Source organism: Corticium candelabrum, chromosome 21, assembly GCF_963422355.1.
Source record: "Corticium candelabrum chromosome 21, ooCorCand1.1, whole genome shotgun sequence".
NCBI lineage: Eukaryota > Metazoa > Porifera > Homoscleromorpha > Homosclerophorida > Plakinidae > Corticium > Corticium candelabrum.
In genome coordinates, this window is record NC_085105.1 from 301,979 (window position 1) to 323,561 (window position 21,583).

At 39.2% G+C, this 21,583-nt stretch overlaps 4 protein-coding genes across 7 annotated transcripts; all 4 read left to right on the forward strand.

Annotated features, from left to right (window-relative positions):
* The first annotated feature begins 410 nt into the window (after nt 1-410).
* On the forward strand, nt 411-3,552 carry LOC134196321 (WD repeat and FYVE domain-containing protein 2-like). The gene is made up of 11 exons (XM_062665421.1): nt 411-561; nt 627-694; nt 841-914; nt 1,086-1,291; nt 1,871-1,983; nt 2,050-2,176; nt 2,382-2,487; nt 2,567-2,671; nt 2,824-2,954; nt 3,098-3,206; nt 3,271-3,552. The coding sequence occupies exons 1-11, from the start codon at nt 431-433 to the stop codon at nt 3,301-3,303; spliced, it is 1,203 nt and encodes a 400-aa protein (XP_062521405.1). The 5' UTR covers nt 411-430; the 3' UTR covers nt 3,304-3,552.
* A 2,394-nt stretch (nt 3,553-5,946) lies between these two features.
* Nucleotides 5,947-8,469, forward strand: LOC134196173 (deoxyhypusine hydroxylase-like). 2 transcript variants are annotated; one of them, XM_062665245.1, is made up of 13 exons: nt 5,947-6,151; nt 6,210-6,289; nt 6,353-6,414; nt 6,540-6,568; nt 6,736-6,778; nt 6,832-6,912; nt 6,977-7,047; nt 7,151-7,267; nt 7,483-7,580; nt 7,640-7,692; nt 7,750-7,821; nt 7,892-7,948; nt 8,333-8,469. In XM_062665245.1, the coding sequence occupies exons 1-13, from the start codon at nt 6,102-6,104 to the stop codon at nt 8,408-8,410; spliced, it is 891 nt and encodes a 296-aa protein (XP_062521229.1). In that variant the 5' UTR covers nt 5,947-6,101; the 3' UTR covers nt 8,411-8,469. The 2 variants fall into 2 exon arrangements, with proteins under 2 accessions (XP_062521229.1, XP_062521228.1); XM_062665244.1 differs by having other exon boundaries at nt 7,640-7,821.
* Nucleotides 8,470-8,845: 376 nt separating this feature from the next.
* LOC134196171 (uncharacterized) lies at nt 8,846-13,163 on the forward strand. 2 transcript variants are annotated; one of them, XM_062665239.1, is made up of 13 exons: nt 8,846-8,979; nt 9,056-9,146; nt 9,224-9,283; nt 9,372-9,521; nt 9,867-9,952; nt 10,013-10,099; nt 10,323-10,383; nt 10,608-10,652; nt 10,877-11,061; nt 11,134-11,190; nt 11,477-11,558; nt 11,619-11,882; nt 12,241-13,163. In XM_062665239.1, the coding sequence occupies exons 1-13, from the start codon at nt 8,887-8,889 to the stop codon at nt 12,900-12,902; spliced, it is 1,923 nt and encodes a 640-aa protein (XP_062521223.1). In that variant the 5' UTR covers nt 8,846-8,886; the 3' UTR covers nt 12,903-13,163. The 2 variants fall into 2 exon arrangements, with proteins under 2 accessions (XP_062521223.1, XP_062521224.1); XM_062665240.1 differs by having other exon boundaries at nt 12,250-13,163.
* Nucleotides 13,164-13,315: 152 nt separating this feature from the next.
* On the forward strand, nt 13,316-21,354 carry LOC134196172 (uncharacterized). Of its 2 annotated transcripts, XM_062665243.1 has the most exons (11): nt 13,316-13,474; nt 13,588-13,705; nt 18,048-18,110; nt 18,183-18,305; nt 18,371-18,480; nt 18,995-19,060; nt 19,122-19,191; nt 19,249-19,299; nt 19,754-19,919; nt 20,013-20,089; nt 20,248-21,354. In XM_062665243.1, the coding sequence occupies exons 1-11, from the start codon at nt 13,349-13,351 to the stop codon at nt 20,922-20,924; spliced, it is 1,647 nt and encodes a 548-aa protein (XP_062521227.1). In that variant the 5' UTR covers nt 13,316-13,348; the 3' UTR covers nt 20,925-21,354. The 2 variants fall into 2 exon arrangements, with proteins under 2 accessions (XP_062521227.1, XP_062521225.1); XM_062665241.1 differs by having other exon boundaries at nt 19,754-20,089.
* The last annotated feature ends 229 nt before the right edge of the window (nt 21,355-21,583 follow it).

Below are 21,583 nucleotides of genomic sequence, written 5' to 3' on the forward strand. Positions count from 1 at the left end.
TGGACCGGGTTGTCAAAATTGAACCTAATACAAACCCTATCTTATCCCCCCGTCCACTAATGACCAGGGGGTACACTTATGAATGAATGAATGAATGAATTTTATCGTTCTAACATCGCACATAGTCAGTTCCCACTCAGGCTCATACATACGCGCACATACATACACGCTACACGTTCACCTTTGTATGATGTTTGGCATGACCCCAGAGCTGCCATGCCGTAGGCTGGCATGACACATCACTTGTCTAGGTATAATTTACATATGTATTTGTACTGAACTTCCGCCGAGGCTGCACCTGACCATTTTTCTGCTGCTGGTTTGTGCTTACGTAATACGTATGATGTGTCATACAGAGTGTACACCTATGACTTAAGCCCGGAAATGATGTCATAAGCCCGGAAGTGATGTCATAATCACGTGATTGAGAATGGCATCAGCGGGTCGGAAGAAGCGTGTAGCTCCAGCTCTACTCCACAAAGTTGAACAATTCAACGACGACGTTAACGACGCTTTTATTGTACCACACGAGGACGCCGTAGTGACGGCAAGTGATGACAAGTGCGTCATCTTTTCTCCTTGCGAGCTCGTTTTACTTTCAATTACTAGCTTTGCACGTTGTTTAGAATATTGAGAGTGTGGCTACTTCGTGAAAGTGGCGAGTACTGGCCAAGTATCTGCCAAAATCTTAGCAGTAAGTTGTAGGCGTGGTAGTGCGTGGGTGCGGTTCAGCTTTCAATGAAAGCAGAAGCAATAGTATTAATGATCTGTTATTATGTAATTTAACATTCTGAGCAGAAAGTTTTATCTTGTAACAAGTGTGTATGTGTCTTTGTGCAGGTTCCGTGTCTTCTTTATCATATAATGGAGAAACAAGACGATTGTTTGTTGGATTAGGATCAGGAGCTATAACAGTAAGAAAGCAGACACTGTTTAAGTCTTCTCTTATTACTGTAGAAGCGAGGGTGTAAACCAATAGTCTAGCGAACATATGAATCATTTGTCTACAAGATGATTGCTCTAAACTATGTTAATCATTTTCTCTGTCTCTGTTCAGTGTTTTTTATATTCTTGTATGAATTTAGGAGTTTCAGTTGTCTGAAGATTTCAATCGGATATCACTTCGAAGGAACTATGAAGCTCATTTAAACAGAGTTACACAAATGGCATTTTCACTTGAACACGAGTGGCTGCTCAGTGTCAGTAGAGATAAAACTTTTCAATGGCATTCAGCAGAATCAGGACTTCGGATTGGAGGCCATCGCACAGAAGCATGGTGCATGACTGTTCAGTAAGACTATGCAAAATGTATTTTATTGTTGGTGCAGGACATTAGACTGTTGTAGTGGAGAGGTGCATTTCTCAGTGCAGTAGATTGTCACCAACCACAATAGTGGTTGGTATATAGAGATGACGCAGGTCGTTCAGCATCCTGCCAATACAATAGGAAACTTTCTATTTTGAATTAAGGCTATATCGAAATCCAATTTTAACATCGCAGATAAGGTTGTGGGTTCAAAATAAGGGGGAGGCTAACCCTGCATTATTAAGTTATTCACTAAAGTCCTTTTTTCTAGCTAATTCTTCTTGTTGTTGTTGTCATTGTTCCGACGCACATAACTCAATAATTGGATGAGGTACAGAACTGAAATTTTATAAACATGTTGAATTCCATGGCAGCGTGCAGTGCAAATTTTGGGGTTTTTGGAGCATGTTGTTTACCTGTAATTAATTGAAAACCATAAAAGTTGGCATCTCGTTATACATTGTGATAGTGACACAAATTCTGTATTAACTTTGTAAAGTTGTTGCATCAAGAGGGTGGTATTGTATTGCATTGCTTGTTATGTATGGTGAAATCTTTGTACAGATTTGATGCTGAATCACAGCATGCATTTGTTGGTGACTACTCTGGTGCAATTCATGTTATCAAACTTGAGAAACGGAGTCTAACAATAGTTACAACACTGAAGGGACACTCAGGTCAGATCTTTTTCACAACATGAATCGTCTGTCACACATTGTGTGATATGTTGTGGGCTTGTGTAGGAAGTGTACGAGCAATGGCGTGGGATCATGAGAGGAGACTTTTGTTTTCAGGAAGCTATGATCAGACTGTAATAGTTTGGGATATTGGATCTCAGAAAGGAACAGCATTTGAACTGAATGGACACATGTAAGACTTGCCTTGTGCTTTCTTGTTTGAGACTCTACTGGTTTTAAGTCTAGAAAACACCTATTGTCTCCTAAAGAAATTTAAATCAGTCAGTATACCATTTTAGTATTTATGAAGGAAATATTGTACAAATTAAAAGATTTGTGATTAAAATGCCCACTACATTCTATTTTACTTATTTGTCGTATTTGGTCATACCTTGCAGGGCGCCTGTTTGTGGTCTTTCATACTCGCAACACACACGAAAACTTTTGTCCAGTGGCCATGACCAGAAGCTGGTTGTATGGGATATGGATATTTTAAGAACTGAGGTGAGATGCAGTGATGTGATAGTGTTGACAGTGTAGCCAGCTGAGAGCCTGTTATGTGGTTGACATTGATTTTTGTTAGACTCCCAGCTGGAAAGATAGCGATACTTGTGAGCTATGCAAGCAGACATTTTTCTGGAATGTAAAGGAGATGTGGAACCGGAAAAAAGTTGATCTCAACCGACAGGTTGGTTGTAAATCACTGTACAGGTTGATAACACTGCACGTCAAATTGAAGGAATGAGGTTGCTAGTGTTTTAATTCATTACTTATTATGGAAGTTCTGTATTGTGTTGTGTTGTGATTTTGTTAATTGTTGGCTGTCTTTTTGCATTATAGCATCATTGCAGAAAGTGTGGCTGTGCTGTGTGTGATAAGTGCTCGAAGAATTCAACTGCTTTACCAAAGTTAGGATTTGAGTTTCCAGTGCGAGTTTGTAATGACTGTTATGCAAAAGTAACAGATGCCGAGTAAGTGGACTGATGTGTTTGTACATGCGGGATTGTGTGTGTGTGTGTGTGTGTGTGTGTGTGTGTGTGTGTGTGTGTGCACGCACGCATGCGTGCATGTGTGTACATATGCTGTGCAATGTATTGCCATTGTTTTGTGACAGTCAGAGAAGTACAACAATGTTTTTTGACATGAAGCATGAAGTCAAGCTTGTCTATTTTGATCCTACGAAAGGTCACTTGCTCACAGTTGGCTCTGATCGTGTTGTCAAGGTTAGAACACTACTGTAGTCAATCATCTATGTTGTGTCAACTTTAGTGTTAATGTTGTGCTTAGTTGTGGGATGTGAAGGGAGTCATGAAAGAGTAAACAAGTAGAAAATATAGTCTTTGATGTTTATTGGTAACATTCAGTCTGTGTACCTCATTTCATAGCTTCAGGGATATAGTGGTTAATGAACTGTTAGTGTTTGCAGTGCCATACAGTGACAAAGGCGAGATGAACTATGTAGTTATGACCTGTTGCTTTGTGTGAAATGTGTTAGAGAACACCCATGATCAAATACAGATGACACTCTAGTACTGTACTACATTGAAACAATACACGTATGACTACAGTCTTTTAGGAAGGCAGTGAAAGTAATTTGTAGTTCTCTGCCATAACTTAGGAGTTAACTCTTTCCAAAACTGTTTATTCAGACTGTTTATCACTGGTGAAACTTTAAATTATGAAGCATGGAGACACTATACTGTACCAAGCTAACCATTGGCGCAAATTTTTACTTAATATTATTATTATACCTTGTTGTCAGTGTAGTTGCTGTGTGGAGGTAGTCTAGTGGTTCTAAGAGAAGATATATTGTAAAGTGCGTTCACGAATTAGAGCGACTGGTGGAATGTAGGGTACACCTTAAGGCGTGGCGTAGTGTTTGTGTAAACGGATGTTATATTGTCACAGGAGGCAATTAACATCTATGTTTCAGAGCGTATGGTGTCAATGACAAATTAGTTAACTATAGTGTTACGTGAAAGTGTACGTATGAACGTGTTGCCTCTGGCTGCCTTGCTGGCTTGAAACGTGGATGCTTCATGATGCAATGATCTACTAAAACTTGTACTTTTGCTATAACCCGTGACAACAGACCTGAACGTTTCTAGGCGCTCACTGGTTGTATGTGTCAGTTGTCCCTTCTAGGAACAGCTGTATGTACCAGATACATACACTCATTCACTTCTGGCTCAGAGAAACGTCTGGAAACCACGAGAACTTGACTAATTTGACCATATCAAAACCAAACTGACCAGCATTTAGTGCATTCTTGAGCGTTGATGGCATCACTATGAGGACTCTGACCTCCTCTGACCTGTAGTTATGCTGCACAGCACAACACAGGGATTGCTGGGTTTACGATGGAAAACATCAAGCGTCTGTGTAGAGAAGGTATAGCAAACTTTACTGTGGAAAAGTGGGCAAACTGCGTGAGGCACGTGCACGTACGTGAGAAGGTGGAAAAGCATTACAGGACAATACACGGTGTGCTAGGCGACGTTGTAGAGCAGATGGTCATTGAATTCGAAGTTCGTCCTGAATCAGAAGATTCGTCGTCGTGTGAAACTGAAAGTTCCAAGGACGAAGAGTAGAAACGGATCCTAGACGCACTCTTTCCTAGCTAACTGACACTCCAACTGGGAAGTTTACTGTGTTGGGTTACTGTTAACAGCCTGCTAGTTATAACAATTATGTACTTAGCTTTGTGCAATTAACCCTAATCCCGCCTTTCTCCGCCCCCTAACTCATTAAAATACAGGAAATTGGCTCTACTAACTTCAGTTACATCTCTGTAGCCCAACGGTGAGTGTAATTAGATCTGGCAAGTGAAGAGCTTTCGATTGATACCAATATCCGCCCGGAGGGCAACACATTCGTCGCACAAATGGCCACATTCCACCAGTCTCTCTAATGCGTGAACGCACTATAGTATCTAATGTAGCTAACATCACAGCTAGTGACTGTAAACAACAGCATGTAAACAGTGAGTTGCAGCTACGCAAGAAAGCGTTGATGTGGGCAGCATTAGCCCTGCTACTTCTAGTTAGACGTCTGTGAGAGCTTTCGGATATGGCTTGAAGAAGAAGGTGTGCTTGAATCTGCTGAACACCAGTCCTGCTGAATAGCAGAGTGGGTCACAAAACAGAGAAACGCTGAGCGAGTAGACCGTTCCAACAATCTTGGCAAACATGTGGTACAGTTGCAACAAAGGGTTTATAATCCAGACCGTAAAGAAGGCAATCAGTGAGATGATGATAGCCCACACAAACGCCAGGATTGTAGACAAGAGAACGGTGAGGATAATGTACATGATGTTCTTCGTGTAGGTGTACGTTAGACGAGAAATTTTGTATACTTGAGGGATGCTTTTTGTGCCATCTGGTTCGTTGAAGATTTCTTCAAACTCTATCTGCATGGAAACACCAAAGTGGCTAGGGCTGGAGCTTCGTGCTTGCCAATTACATGTATATCGTAGATTACTTGCAAGTTTGCTGAGTGACTTAACCGAAATGGTGAACCGGGGTTATCTTCGTACGGTGCAGAACGAGTCTTACTGCTGTCTTCCATATCTTTTCTTGCATCCACAAGCGTGCCGTACGACGACGGTTGCGACATGGCGTGTATTAGCCTCGCTAGTCTTGTCCGGTGCCCGTAAGTCACGTGCGCGTGCATGAGTTTCCACAGGAGCATATATATATATATATACAGTATATGTGTGTGTGTGCGTGCGTGTGTGTGTGCGTGTGTGCGTGCGTGTGTGTGTGTATGTGTGTGTGTGTGTGTGTGTGTGTGTGTGTGTGTGTGTGTGTGCGTGTGTCACTCTAGATACCGCACCTAACATATTACTAGGAACGTAAATGACAGCAGTCAAGACATACAGTTGCCCACTCAAACACGTCAACTTTACCTCTTTAATTAATTTAAAAATTAATTAAACCTTTGATAGGTAATATTATTTCTACAATTAGTTGTGTTTTGTAAAACATGTACAATTTTGCAATTTTTACTCAAAGAATCAAAACAGCAATTATTGAGCTATGCTAGACTGTGACATCAGATTCTTTGGTAATTATACGTATTACTGTGCATCCGGGCATTAAACTTTTTAGCACACACAGATGGAAAACGACGTAGCATTTCTTGAAGCTCTGATGTTGGACCAGTCAAAGTAACACTTAGCTTTTACATTCTACTTAAACTGTCGTATTTCATATTATTTATTTCAGGTCGTTAGCAACCCGATTTCGCGCTCTCTTCTCTCTCAGAAACGTTGGTGGCCAACAGGCTATACAGGCCATATCAAAATGTCTGGATGTCAACACGCATACGCAAATGTAGGAATGTTAGTTAAATGGAATTCATTTTTTAGGTTTTTCTGACCCTTCAGAGCTTTTCAAACACGAATGTGCATATTGTCTAGGACAGATGCAGGTACTGTCTGTCTGTTTGTCTGTCTGTCTGTCTGTCTGTCTGTCTGTCTGTCTTGTTGTTTCTGTTTAGTGATGGCAATTATGTTTGGATCAAATTGTATTTAGATTTTTTGCATTTGTTTTTAGGATACCACAGCTATTCCCATTCTCATCAGGTACGAGTACATACACTCACTCTTTCTAGAGTATAACATAAAAAATACTTATAATCAGGTGTGTCAGTTAACAGAACATCTAGAACTAGTTTTGCTGTATAATGGAAATATAGAAGACAGTTTTGCAGTTGAACATTACTGGATAGATAACATTTATTTGTTTGTAGCTTGTTAAAAGACTCAAACCAAGAGACAGTTGTTAGACATGAGGTAACTATTATATGCTACTGTGCTGATATGCAATTATTGTGTGATCGTGTCAGGCTGGAGAAGCTTTGGCTGCAATTGGTGATCCATCTGTTGAGTCGGTTTTAAAAGATCATGCTCATGATCATGCAGTAGAGGTGATGGGAGCTATGAGTTATTGTCCATGCATACACAGCCCACACTTGTGTTCTTCTCTTCTAGGTTGCAGAAACATGTCAAATTGGATTGGACAAAATGAAGTATATGAGAAGCCCTTGTGAAGAAAAACTTAGGTCACTCACAGATATGGTATTAAAGTAATTTATGAGTCAGACAGACAGGAACATGAATCCATGGCTGAAGACTGTTGTTGATGACATGGAATTTCTTTTGTAGTGAGAATCCGTATTGTTCTGTGGACCCGGCTCCTCCAATGGCTAATGCTGATACAACTGTTATTGATCTGGAAAAACAACTTCTCGATCCCTCTTTAAGTCTATTTCAACGTTACAGGTAAGAAGAAAATATGCACTCTCCCACGGTGCTTGGCAGATAACATGGGTTTTGAGAGATTATTGATTAAACAAAAAGAATGCAGTTTTATACACAATATTATGATGTATGCATGTATCACTTGGGTATTACAGCATAACTGTTTCATGCAGTTAACATAGACTAATAGAATTGAGTGCATCTATCTTCATTGTCTTTATAATGTCTTGTTGTAGGGTTATCTTCACGTTACGTAATAGAGGATCCAAGGATTGTGTATTGGCTCTCTCAAAGGGACTACAAGACAACAGTGCACTGTTCAGACATGAAATTGGTACAAAGTAACTCATCAGTCGTAACAGCTTGTCTGTTTTTCAAAATTGATTTTGTCAGCATACGTACTGGGTCAAATACAACATGAAGTAGCTGTTCCTGCTCTCATTCATGTGAACACACTTTGCTGTAAGCAAATACTAATTGTATGGTTACACAGTTTGCTACAGAATTTAGAGAACTTAAACGAGCATCCAATGGTTCGTCACGAATGTGCAGAAGCACTAGGATCTATTGCTAACGTGAGAAAAGTTTGAGTGTGTGGGTACTTGACAAACATCTTGGTTGCAACTAGTTTAGTTTCTGTTATAGGAGAGCTGCGTCTTAGTGCTAAAACGATTTGCTGATGACAGTGAAAGGATTGTTAAGGTAATAAATAAGTTATAGGAAATATGTAAACCACACGGGTGTGTATATACCAGGAAATATCTGTTATGTAACCAGGCATTGTGCTTTTTGTTTTTATTTTGTTCAATTTATTGCTGGAGTTTTTATGACTCAATTGCTGAAAATGTATTGTTGGAGATGTATATGAGGTACCCGAGGAATAAGTCTTCTTGGGCACAATACCATCAGAGATTGCATGTTGCTATAGCAATATTGGTCACAAGACACTTAAGGGGTTATGCAACTAGAAATAACGTTAGTGAAACTTTGTGTGACAGTTTGCTGTATAGATCTGTGTGTCATGTGTGGTGTCTGTTTGGCATTTTATGTAAGAGGCTTCACTATCAATTTCTCTTTTTGTTGTAGGAAAGCTGTTTTGTTGCTCTTGATATGTATGAACACGAGACAAGCAAAGATTTTCAGTACTGCACTGTCCCCAGCTAGCAGCACAATTAAGTTCACATTCTTTTTGGACGTAACTAAAAATTAAGACAGACTTGTACCTTACAGACAGCTAAGTTAGCATAGACTTTACAGACAACTGTTTGGTTATATCTTTCTTTTATCAACCTTTATTGCTTTGTATATTTTGATGCAAATACAAATTGCTGTCATCACAATTTGTCAACTAATTCTAGAGCAGCTTGGGGTTTTGTAGTCGTTGATGAGGAGGTCACAGTGGGCCGGGTGTAGTTGCCATATCCCAAGAGAGTAGACCGATCTATTCCTAAAGATCTTGCTACCTTTTTAGCTACTAGTTGGTTGTGCCAAAAACGGAAACCCATGTTACCTTGAATTCTTTCTGTTTGTGCTTATGTACGTCACGTGTAGTGCTGTTTCATGGTAACAAGGAAGGGAATGCGGATGCTTATACTTAGCTGTGTACTTTACTCCCGACCGGGGGCGTGTGTGCGAGCAGAATGCGGAAAGAGTTGGTTCTCCTTTTCTTGCTGGTGATTCCCTTTTCTCTGGGAATCAATTGCCGTCGGAAATATCGATGCGCAAACGAGAAGGTTAGTAGTGACGTGTAGAGATCTCTTTTTGTTTCAGAGGGCAGCATGATGACGACATCTTTCTTTTTTCGTACAGCGATCAACTTGTTTGGCTGCTTGTGCGGAAACACGGCAGTCTGCTAGTAGGAAGATTACTGTAGGAAGTGATCATGAGTGCGAGGGAACATGTAAGCACTGATATTGTGTGCATGCATTCATGGGGCGACTGAAACTATAGCGGGAACCGAAACGTTCATAATTGTAGCTGATGATGAGCACTTGGTGAAGACGAATGAATGCGGTTGTGTTAGAGTGTACGCAAACGGTATGTTGTTTGTCGATGCTATACAGAGTAATGTTTGCGCCTATCGTTTTGTTTGACGTTCTGGTATGTCTTTTTTTGGATGTCAAAGATTGTCCGCCTGGGGTATTCCAAGCGGCTGGCGAGTGGAACCCAACAGCCTCTATTGACAATTTGAATGCGTATCTATTTTCATCAACACTGCACAAAGGTCCCACGCTTACTCTTACTGGAGAGACAACGGAAAATAGAACAGATAAAGGTATGATATCATATGCTACTATACTGTCTAGAGTTCAGTTGTCTGAATTTTGAAGGCAGATAGGCAAACAGATAGATAGGCTGACAGTGTATATGCTTATGCTCACTCTAGTTAGTTAAAGTTTTAGACATTAATGCTGTATATGATTAATAATCATTGACTATAGAACAGTTGATCACTAAACAGTGACAGCTGATGTCATCTTATCAGAGGAAGGGGAAGACTTTGGGTCCAATTTTGCTTTTTTTAGTTAAGCGCACTTGTCACAAATTATAATGTGTAATAAGTAATGCAGTTTCTCTCTTGTTGTGCTGATCATTGTACAGGTAGATTGTATGTTTTTAGGGGTGCAGTTGTCATTGGTTGTTCGTTTGTATGATGGTGCGGCGACAAGAAACTGTTTCGTTATCTATAGAGACAGCAGCAATACAGTATGTGTGTACATAATCTGTTATATTGTTGTGTATAATGTTGAGTTGTTGGTGATACAGCAATCACAGCATTTTGTATGTACTCTTGGCCATTCTGATGGACGTGGGAAGATCAATTGGAAATATGATACCATGTACATAGCAAGAGTAAGCCCTGATTGTAACTTGTAAGTACAAAGGGCTCCAGATTATACTGCACTCACACACACACACACACACACACACACACACACACACACACACACACACACACACACACACACAAGCACCATAGCAAGTAGACACATTTTATTAATTGAGCTGATATGCAATGGCTTTTATAACTGGACATATTATATTCAACTGATAATACATGTACATTTTGTTGCAGTTTCAAATTCTATCTAGAAACATGAGTTCCAAGACTTGGGTTCAAAAAGTTCAACCACTAAGTGAGACAAATTAGTGAATGAGCTTTATAATTACACACTGTGTGGCAACTAGAAGGCTAACTTATCATTAACTAATTAGTGATTACCATTAATTGTTTGTGTTTTATGTATTTCTATGTTGATTTTATCTGTATAACAACTATTGTAGCACGTGTAGCACGTGCGGTACAGTGTACTGTAGTAGCAACAGGCCATATGACTACTAATAGTTGTGTTGTGTGCAGAGTGTCAGTCAAACAGTTGCCCTACATCAAAGCCAAATTTTCCAGGTATAGCCATTGTAATTTATTGACCGGTTATGTTGGTGTTTTTTAAGTTCATGCTTGCCTCCGTGGCAGTGTTTTCTTGCTTTCCTTTTTCTTCCTTCCTTTTTCATTTGTTTGCATTTGTAATTAAATAAATAAATAATTGATTGTATGTTACCCGCTTGCTTGTTTATTTATCGTTGAGTTGAGTCATTCTTTGCAGTCTTGAAAATTTTGCCCTTCTGTAGCTCCCCCTGCTCCAGACACTGTTATCTTTGCACTTCACGCAAAGCATTCAAACAAGATAGACGTTCTTACAAAGTGGAAACAAGGGCGATCAGAAGCTCCCATCATTCAAGCAGTACTCGTATTGTTTGTTCTTGACAGGTCAACTAATTCTATGCATTTCTTACCTTCTATAGAAATAAATGCTGTAAGCAGAAACATGTTACTTTGATTTCGTTGTGAATGCTTGTAGAAATTAGAATTGCTGTTTGTGTTACAGAATAAAACATCTCATATTTTGACAGCTCTTGACATCAATAAAGTGTATTGTGTTTATGTAAGTTACTGGTGTTGTACTGTGTACTAGACTAGGATTCTAAAGTTTTTTTGAGATCGTAGAGTTAGGATATAATTTATTTGGAATTAGAGTAACATTGATGATGTGGCGTCATGATATTTTGGCATGATTTGATATGATACTATGAGGATAGGTGACTGATGCATTTCTTCTTGATATCAGATTTTGAGTTAATTTTTTCAGATTTGTAGGGCTTTGTCATATTTCTTTTAGTCACAGGAAAAATAACGATTTTTTTATCGTGTTAAGAATTGGTGTGCTGCAGGTTACGGTAATAATTGATCCAAATCTGTCCCACAATCCTCACAATACAAGTCGTATATTTTGTTTCGTATACCGGAATCAAAGTATTTAATCATGTATATGATTTATATTGTGCAATAGTTATGTAAACTTGGTTTTGGCAGCTATGGAACAGTGGGATCAAAGTCATAGACATCAAACTACCATGTCTACCACTTCTAAAGTGACTATGACCACTAAAGTGATTGTGACAACTACAGACATTACTGTTTCTCAACCGAGAAATACATATGTGCATTGGGCGTGGGTGATCGGATTGCCAATAATTGGAAGTGTTCTGATTTTTGTTCTGACTGTCTTGATACTTTGGAGAGTTTATAAACGAGTGACATCATCACACCAGGAGGATCAGCAACGGATAGTTTCAAGTAGGTTGTGTGTGTGTGTGTGGGGGGGAGGGAGAGGGAGAGGGAGGGGAGGGAGAGGGAGAGGGAGAGGGAGAGGGAGAGGGAGAGGGAGAGAACAAGTGAGTTGTACCCACAATTTGTGGTATTGACATGTACTGTAAGTCAGACCAAAAGCTACTGGTTGGAAATGCATGTACAAAATAGTGGTAGTATCATAATGTTGACTAGTCATTTAGTATTTGGTGGTCTTGTTGATACTACACGTGCACAGCATGGTTTGTCTTGCTAACTTGCACAATTGTTGTGCTTTTATCAACACTAAAAGATGTCGGCTTATGTGTTTTGCTAAACTGTTGAAGGTTTTACTAAACTGTTGAAGGTTTTACAGATAGCGGAAATGACATATCCAATCGATGTACTTCATCTCCGGAGCCACTTCATGAGGAGATTGAGAGCTCGCAAAGTTGGTGTCAGGTGACCGAGCGTCACAATAGTTTTGCTCACCACATTCATCCTTCAGAACTTCAACAGAAGGGATCTGGAGATAATGAAAACTCTCAATGTTGCAACAGCAAACCCAAAGTTCTTGTAGTTTATTCGCAAAAGGTTACTGTTGCTGGGCGACATATAGTGTACAAGTTGCGTCAACACATGGGAGTTGAAGCAATATCATCAGATTTTAATAATCTTGAAGTGTGCTCAAACATTGCTCATTGGGTGGATGAAAGGTTAAGGTGGGCAGATTTTGTTATATTTTTGTGGGAGAGGCATTTAGCAGAGGAATGGAAGTTGCGAATAGCACCAGTAAACAACTTGATCATTGGACACGTGGAAGGTCTCTATACAAGAGATCAAGAAAGAGCCAGTCAGAAGTGTCTTGTGCTTACTATGTCTCCAGGTGATAAACAGTATGTGCCTGGTGTAATGGCAAGGCAGGAATATTTTTTGTGGGAAGGAGATGGAGAAGCAGAAGAACGGCTGTTGTATGTATTGCATTCACAGCAACAGTATTTATTACCTCCTGTAACAGACTTTGGATAGAATTAGGTCATACAGATAATTGGATCTCTCAATGGTTTTGTGTTGCTCAAGTCTAGCTCGCTGCGTAGTAGCTAGGGTTCAACTTCTTGTACAGTGGTATGTAATAATGTTTCTAACTACATCATGTGATTGTCCATTATTTGTTGCAGATCACTGAGCATATAGTGCACAATTTTGAGTGTACTTGTCAGTTTAATTAATATGCTATCAGCAGTTCAAGTACATTAATTATTAAAGTAATAGATGGAATTAATGAACAACTGTCTGCGGTGGAAGCAACTCTACTTACATGTATACGCCGTTCAGTTAATGCGTTCTACTTTGTATACGTTGCGCATCATTTCCTCCATGTAGGAGGGACGCTTGTGTACCATCTTCCGGTGACCTTACGTGTAACGCACCTTACGTGTAACGCACTTTACTGTGAATTGTAAAGACAACGTAGTATGTTATGTCGTACGCTACCAGGTCTGTTGTTCTTTTACTTGTTTCTTCTTACGTCGTTCGTGAAAACCGACAAACAGACATCTCGAGGAACTCCGTGTCCTACTAGACTATGTCGTGCAGAAGAGGTGAGGTCTGATCGGATTTCTAGTAGAACGGACAGATATGTACTGTTTCTAATAGATAGCACAATTAATGATCGACACATTGCTAACTTTGTAGCTCTCTATTGTTATTGTAGCGACGACATGGTAGGTGTCGAGAAAAATGTGCTTCTTCTGCTGTGCAAGCTGACAGTTTGACGGTGAAGGGAAGAGTCGCTAGAGCTCCACCGGAAGACAGGGCTTGCCTGAAGCCTAGTGAGCGTCTACTTTACTTCCACTTTTATTTCCGAGATTTGATCATGTGACTGTCTTGTGTTCAATCACACCTTTTGTATGATGACGTTTTATTACTTCTGTATTCAATACGGTAGATATGTAGCGCCATATTTTATGTACATGCAGCTCTGGAAAAAATGATAAGACCACGTGCATTTTAATTAACGAAATGCAATAGAATTGTTGTTTGACAATTAAATCAGATTGCATGAGCATATACAAAATCTGAAAATTTGGAGAGTGGTCTTATAATTTTTAATCACTAATTAATTAAATTGTACTAATATGAATAACCCGGATGTGTGATGGTGAATCACGACGTCAGTGTTGTTGTAAACGATTTGCTCTGCTTTGTTCAGAACAAAGTGGAGTGTGTTCCAATGGAAAAGCTGAAACCCATTTTAGTGAGTGGCTTCAAGGAAGAAGCGATAATGATGGCTTGCGGCGTTCTATTCGAGACTGCCAACAACTTGCAGGGCCACGAGGAAATGAACGTGAGGAAGCGAGTTCACCGTCAAACTGGAAAGTCGTCAGTTGGTGAAGTGAACGTTCAAGACATACTGAAGATCTTTACTGAATGTATCAGACTTGGGCTTTCTTTGCCAAAGTTTGCAGCCATCATCTGAATGCTCTGCCTCGGATGCCCTTTGAAACAGCTGATCCAGTGAAACAGTTTTCATTGGCTAAGAAAGAGGTGACCTCACAACTCCTTCAGTCTGTAGAGGAAAAGGTAGACGGTTTAGCGAAGAAAGTAGATCTGCTATCGGGGTACCTGGAAGCCTCAAAGTACGAAGCCAGAGCCAGTTATGCGGAGGTAACATCTGAAGGAAATGCAGGAAGCAGAGTGCAAGAACCTGAGTATGTTAAGGAGCAGAAGGGTAGTGACGTCAGTGTTACAAAGAGAGAGGATAGCGAGGATGACAATATCGGAAAGACGGAGGATAAGTATAGCCAACCAGATTGGACTGTAGTGTCACAGGTGAAGAAGAAGAATGTGAAAGTGATTCGAGGAAAAAGAGAAACTTCTTCTGGCAGTTTGAAAGGAGTTGAATCAAGAAGAGCATATTAGGATATCTTTGTAGGAAACGTGGAGAAAGACAGCAGTAAGGAAGATATTTGAAGGAAATCTGTCAGAGAATGGAGTACAGCCAATCCACCTATTTCTCCTGAATTCTAAAGTGAAGGACACCGTGAGTGCCCGAATTCGAGTATGTTTAGAAGATAAGCAAAAGGTTCTTGATCCTTCATTTTGGCCACTATATTAATATGTCAAGGTTAGATCATGGATTAGAGCTCCTCAAGGCTCTAGTAGCAAATCGAACAGTGAGTGATAATGGAGTCTACTCTGAATGTAATTAGTTTTAACTGTAGAGGTTTTGGATCTTCTGAAGATCATATTAGAGTGCTTGCTGAGCAAGCAGATATTCTTTGTCTTCAGGATTGAGCACTGGTTGCAAAATGGATATGTTTTTACAGCTCTTTCCCCAATGAGGAGTAATTTAATGGGTCAAGGGAGACCCTATGGTGGTGTTGCTATCATGTGGAAGAAGGAGTTACAGAAGAATATCTAAGTACAAAAGACCCCATCAGACAGACTGTGTGCTATTATCATTGATTTGGGAGTAAGGAAAATTGTGGTTGCGTCAGTATATATGCCGTGTGATTTGGGAGACGTAACATCAAGTGATGATTATGAAGAAGAACTTGGATACTTGGATGGTCTTGTCAATAGCCCGGAGTTCGACAGCAAAATAATAATTGGGGACTTTAATGGTGACCCTCGCTCATTCAGTAGTAGCAGGTTTGGAAAGAAGATGAGAAAGTTTGCTACAAATAATGGTGTCGTCATTGCAGATCTAGATCACTTTGAAAAAGATGTAAATTTCATGACATGGGAATCGGGGGATCTTTCAAAGTGCAGTTGGTTGGACTATGCCTTAGTGTCAAATAACATCAGATCTCAGGTTAGAGATTTTCATGTAATAGAGGATATAGTTCCTAGTTCTGATCATTGGCCAGTGCGACTATTGATTCAATTGGATGATAGTCAACATAATGTAAAGATCTCCAATGTCAGACAGAACCATCTGGTTTGTAATTGGCAACAGTGTCAAGACCTGGACTTACTTAGATATCAATGGGAATTGGATAGACGCCTATCAGATATAGAAATACCGTGGGATGCAATTCTATGTAATCAACCAGACCGGTGTTGTCACAAACCACTCTTGGAACCATATTGCAAAAGTATTATCCATGCACTACATACTGCAGGGCAAAATAGCATTTGACTAAGACAACGGGAAGCTAGTGAAGCATACTGGAAATGGAAGCAAAGTGGAAAATGTCGATCTGGTACACTCTTTGTTGAAATGAGGGACAGACGGATATTCCGAGAAAAGAACTCAAGAGAGTTAAGCAGGTGAGTGAAAAGAGAGAGAGTGAGATCCTCTTGGAAAAACTTTGTTCAGCAGACAAGAACGATTCTGGAAAAGAATTAAGAAACAAGGTCGACCATCATGCAATGGTGTTCAGATAAGGATGGCAAGAACGGACAGCGACATTAGCAATTATTGGAAAGAGTATTACCAAAAATTAGGAAATATTCAAGATCAAAAATTTTGCGATGTATTGAACAACCACCTTGATAGAATGGTAGAAGAAGAAGATATGAGAAAAAGAACCTCGTGGTGGCACTTTGTTATCAATGCAGAAGAATGTAGGAAGGCTTTTTTGCAACTGAAGAACAATAACGCCTCAGATTTGGATGGTATTCAGGCAGAACGTATCAAGAATGGCTCTCTGAATCTCTATAGACATATTGCTGGCTTGTTCACAGGATTGGTCAAGCATGGCTGTATTCCGAGAAACTTTAGAGAAACTGCAATAATCCCCATTCTGAAATATTAAGCTGGAGATAGAAATAATCCAGACAATTATAGAGGCATAGTGATATCGTCAGTGCTGGGAAAACTATTAGAGAAAATTATCATGGTAAAATATCAGAGAATTTGGCATACAAACAAGCAACAATTCGGTTTCAAGGCTGGTCATGGCTATGATATGTCTACGTTTGTCGTACAGGAGTCTATCAATTATTTTCTTGAAAATGGAAACGAGACTGTATTTGGATGCTTTCTTGACTTATCGAAAGCGTATGGTAGAGTTAATCATGCTCTATTGTTTATGAAGCTGTTGGAACGGCATACCCCAACTTTATCGTGAAATTCCCGAGGAACTGGTATAAAAAACAAGACTTATATGTGAAATGGAACTCGTCAAAATCAGTGTCTTTCAAAACATCTAATAGAGTTTGCTAAGGCAGTGTACTCTCTCCTGCTCTATTTAATGTCTACGTTGATGACCTTATTACTGGATTAGAACAATCGGGCGTAGGTGTTTGAATTAACGGGAGGTTTAGTGGTGGCATCGCATACACGGATGATTTATCGCTTCTGTCTACAAGCAGAGAGGGCATGCAGAGGTTATTGGAGATCTTCGATAGTTTTGCAACAGACCACTGCCTGAAATTTAATATTCAGAAAAGTAAATCAATTAGTTTTAGGAAGAGGCGATCCATTTACTGTAAAGAGACAGTTTTCTCCATCAATGGAGAGAGTGTGCCTGAACTACATGATGTCATTCATTTACGTCATAAATTATTGGCTGTTCCGAAAGAAACAACTGGTGCGGTGGAAGAGCGGTGTCGGAAGCTCTACTCTTCATTATACTTAATTGTAGGGGCTGTCAAAGGCGTGGGTCGTAATCCTACAGTATGGACAACGATAATGTACTCCGTATTGTTACCTGTATTGGGCTATGGATGTAAACTGTGGGATTTGGGAATGGGAAGTACCAAACGTTTACTACATCAAGCGTGGAGAAGAGGTATCGTAGAGGGCCAGGGATCTCAAACAAAACATCCTTGCGAGAAACTCTTGGAGAACCTATCAGGGAAGCTCCAGATCTATTGCGTGTTAGCCAGCTCTCTTATGGAGAGCAGTTCATTCTAATAATGAATTAGTGAGGGGGTTCATTCTGAATATTCAAGGTAATCTGTGACGATCAGTGGACAATGAGACAAGAACAAGAATCATAGTGTTGTCCTACATGGACTTCAAGAGCTGGATTAAACCTTAATTTATGTTTGTTTATTCTTCTACGTTTATTCTTCTATAACTATCTATTTTTACTTGTTAGTGTATGTATCTTGTCTGGCTTAGACCACTGTACCTGTAGTGTTATGAAACAAAATATATTATATTATTATTATTATTATTATTATTATTATTATTATATGTTTTACTTGTCTTTTTGTTAGATCATTTTTATCCTCTAACTTCTAAAGGTGTGCCTCAGTGTAATGCTTTCAAATTCATTCCTGGTATGACTGCATAGCTCTCTATCGTAATTGGCAATAAATTATTAATTAAACGTGAACATCTTTGCTTTGCAGACTGTAGATTAAAACGAGCAAAATCAAACTTATCAACACTTGCAAGTCCACCTTCTAATTTGAAGGTTACTTTTTCAAGAGGTCCAAACATTGCTGGAATTGTGTCTTGGACTAATCCCTCTGGTGCTACCACAACTATCACTTCAATATGAATTGGACATTTTGTAGATTTTAATGGTGTTTTGCAGATGGATTGTTTGAAGGTGTTCAGATCAGAGTTTATGACAATGAGGATGGTGGCAGTCAAATGAGAATGTGCTTAGAGATTACATATAGCAATATTAGCAACAATAATCAGGTACATCACTTGATTTTTGCCCATTTGTGTTTACATACCATGTATAGTTGTGTGTGTGTGTGTGTGTGTGTGTGTGTGTGTGTGTGTGTGTGTGTGTGTGTGTGTGTGTGTGTGTGTGTCTGTTTGAATGTGTGTATGTATTGTATAGTATATACATTTGTTGTTTATTACTTTGTCTATTTGCTCATGATTATTTGCTTAATTAATTAACATTTGTAGGTATAGCTAGCCACGCTTGGAATTGTCATACAAGCACGGACTAGGTGTTTATACATACATCTGTATAGAGTTACATTACAAATCTTTATCTTAGGAGTTACTGATCTGCTGTATGTTTAGCTTAGTTAATTGTCATGATGAGTTATAACTGCTTACTGTAGCAAACCCATCAATCGGGTACTTATTTTTCAGCCTTTTGCTGGTTTGTCTTTATTAACATGGTGGCATGCTGTAGCTAATTTGTACTGTTTGCGTATGTATTAAGTTAAAGACCAACTGAAAGTGTATTTTACAGGTGACAAGCTGTAAATTGGATAAAAGTCTAATGGTTTGGAAATCTGATGGCAGCTACACACTAACGGTACAATTGTGTAGTGTTTGATGTACTAATGTGTAGAAACATTCATCAGTCATACATTTAGATGAACTCTATGCCATCACCTTCTAATTGCTATCAGAAGCCCAATGTGAGTGAAATCATCTTGTCTCCAGGTTTGCTAGTTGACATGTTGGTGATGGAATTTGACAGCATAGAAATTTCTGTATTAGCCTGTGATGCTGCAACAAAACATGTGGACCCAACAACATGCTTTTCTCCAGGTATACATATGGCATGAGTATGACAGGGAGATAGCAGGCAACTGTGCTTTAATTGCATTTAAAATATAGCTGGACTTGATTACCGAGGACAACACAAGTTAACGTAATTAGCTTGCTGTATTTTATTGGGAGGCAGTCAATTAATCAAAGAAAAATTGAATGTATTTGGGATTCTGTTTTAGAACTATTGGCATTGAACCCTGAGATCTGCAATTAGAACAATCATGGTAGACAAGAAAAGCTGGCTATGCTAAAGCAGTTTCACTGTAATATTTTATTACAAAATGCATCACTTTTGCATTAGTCGTTTAATTAATTAAGTTAAGTGAAATACAGACAAAACAGTTGTATGGGTGGGCTAATTTTGACCTATTGCAGTCTGTGTGTAATATAGCATCACCTTTTTTTAAAATTAGGGTCTTTCATACAAAAGAATAATTTACTTGTTGTGTAGGTACAACAGCCATAACATCAACACAAGGGATGACAACAACTCAAGGGATGAAAACAACTGAAGGGAGGAAAACAACTCAAGAGACATCTCAAACAGTCACTAGTACTAGTTATCTAGTGTTTAGTAATATTTCAACACGTGCCACACCACATGCTGAAGACACACAGTTGAGCATACTCATTGCTCCCTTGGTTTCTGGTGTATTTGTACTCATTTCCATTGTCATTATTATGCTGACTTTTGTGTTTGTTCGAAAAAGATGGCGTCTAACCAAACAGCAATTTGTTACATGGAGTAATGATACCAGTGATGCTACTACTTCAACAACAGCAACTAGTAAGGGTTGTGACACGACTCATAGCATCTACTAACAAGTGCTTGTCTGTTTATGTCTTTCTGCCTGTATGTTTGTTACCTGCATGCCTGCACTAGCTGCATGGGTGTGTGTTGTCTAGCCATCTGTGTGTCAATATGCTTTTTGTTGTATTTTCTAGACTATCAAACGGAGTCCTGCAATGCTGCTGGAGGCCAAAATCATTTAAACCGATCGACAAATAGAAATTGTGCAGTAGCAATATCAAGTTCCGGTAATGCATCCTTTCCTAGAGACTCATCCAGTGATTATAACAAAGTACAAAACATTTGTTCATCTCAAGCAGCCGTTGAAATTCATCATAAAATAGGTGAATTTTCATGTGATTTATTTACAAGCAACAATGTACCAAGAGTCTTACTTGTATATTCAACATCAAACGATAACAATGCAAGAGAATGTCGTAGTATATGTAAAATGCTGAGGACTGATTATGGCATCAATGTTACATCTCATGAGTTTGATGAGGATGAGGCAAGGAAGAATATCCCAAACTGGGCAGATCAGCACACAAAACGTGCAGACTTTATTGTTTTTGTGTGCACCAGGGAGCTGAAGGCAGACTTTGATTGTCGTGATGGCCGAGGATTTGGAGACTCACAACTTCTGCGCAATCTGTGTCATTTTATTGAAGGCATGTACACCAACAGTCGGGCAATGGCAGAAGCAAAATGCATTCCTGTCTTGTTAAAGCAAGAGGATGCGGACTTTGTGCCTGCTATTATGGAGACGTCAGCAATTTACTGCTGGAAAACACAGAAAGAACAAATTATTCGTCTCCTCACAGCTAAGGAATAAAGAAAAATTTCAAGTAAAGATGTATAGTTTAGAAATTTATTGATCAATTACAATTGCAAGATACAGTGTTACATTACTCAAAAAATTAAGTACAACAAGAATATTGATTGGTGTTAGACTGCGTGTAAATTACTGCAGAAGGATCTAGATAATATAGGCAATCAAATAAATAATGGTAGGGACAATTACAGCATGTGCCTTGTAGTTAGCCTTGTTGGCAGCTACTTTCTTATATATACATGTACTCAACTTACATGACAAAAAGGTTTGCAGACTTGAGGTGGACTAAACAACATTTGAGAATGTTTCAAGTTGCATAACTTGGGAATTTGTCTTTTATCTATATATTTCGACGAATTCCACACACACACACACACACACACACACACACACACACACACACACACACACACACGCACGCACGCACGCACGCAGGCACAACAAAAGTCAACTACTTCACGAATGACGTGACGTCACTGGGCAAAATCTACATCACAGGCTTCTGCGTGTGTACATACTGTAAACTTTGCAGAGAATTATCGAAACTGAAAGCATGGGTAACGTAGAGTTCTCATATACATTACATTTATTATTTGTGTTTCATCTAAACTTACTATGCCACTGGCATTGGGGTTACTGAAAATAGCACTATATATTGT

What these genes read in the sequence shown, in the direction of transcription:
- LOC134196321 (XM_062665421.1), top strand. Translation starts at nt 431, where the DNA reads ATGGCATCAGCGGGTCGGAAGAAGCGTGTAGCTCCAGCTCTACTCCAC. An exon ending in TAGGATCAGGAGCTATAACA is followed by an intron (nt 915 to 1,085) that starts GTAAGAAAGCAG and finishes GTATGAATTTAG; the next exon opens with GAGTTTCAGTTGTCTGAAGA. An exon ending in GCAAAAGTAACAGATGCCGA is followed by an intron (nt 2,955 to 3,097) that starts GTAAGTGGACTG and finishes GTTTTGTGACAG; the next exon opens with TCAGAGAAGTACAACAATGT.
- LOC134196171 (XM_062665239.1), top strand. Translation starts at nt 8,887, where the DNA reads ATGCGGAAAGAGTTGGTTCTCCTTTTCTTGCTGGTGATTCCCTTTTCT. An exon ending in GGAAAATAGAACAGATAAAG is followed by an intron (nt 9,522 to 9,866) that starts GTATGATATCAT and finishes GTATGTTTTTAG; the next exon opens with GGGTGCAGTTGTCATTGGTT. An exon ending in TCAGCAACGGATAGTTTCAA is followed by an intron (nt 11,883 to 12,240) that starts GTAGGTTGTGTG and finishes AAACTGTTGAAG; the next exon opens with GTTTTACAGATAGCGGAAAT.
- LOC134196172 (XM_062665241.1), top strand. Translation starts at nt 13,349, where the DNA reads ATGTTATGTCGTACGCTACCAGGTCTGTTGTTCTTTTACTTGTTTCTT. An exon ending in GTCTTGGACTAATCCCTCTG is followed by an intron (nt 18,306 to 18,370) that starts GTGCTACCACAA and finishes GGTGTTTTGCAG; the next exon opens with ATGGATTGTTTGAAGGTGTT. An exon ending in ATGGCAGCTACACACTAACG is followed by an intron (nt 19,061 to 19,121) that starts GTACAATTGTGT and finishes TCATACATTTAG; the next exon opens with ATGAACTCTATGCCATCACC.
- LOC134196173 (XM_062665244.1), top strand. Translation starts at nt 6,102, where the DNA reads ATGGAAAACGACGTAGCATTTCTTGAAGCTCTGATGTTGGACCAGTCA. An exon ending in GCTATTCCCATTCTCATCAG is followed by an intron (nt 6,569 to 6,735) that starts GTACGAGTACAT and finishes ATTTGTTTGTAG; the next exon opens with CTTGTTAAAAGACTCAAACC. An exon ending in CACTAGGATCTATTGCTAAC is followed by an intron (nt 7,822 to 7,891) that starts GTGAGAAAAGTT and finishes TTTCTGTTATAG; the next exon opens with GAGAGCTGCGTCTTAGTGCT.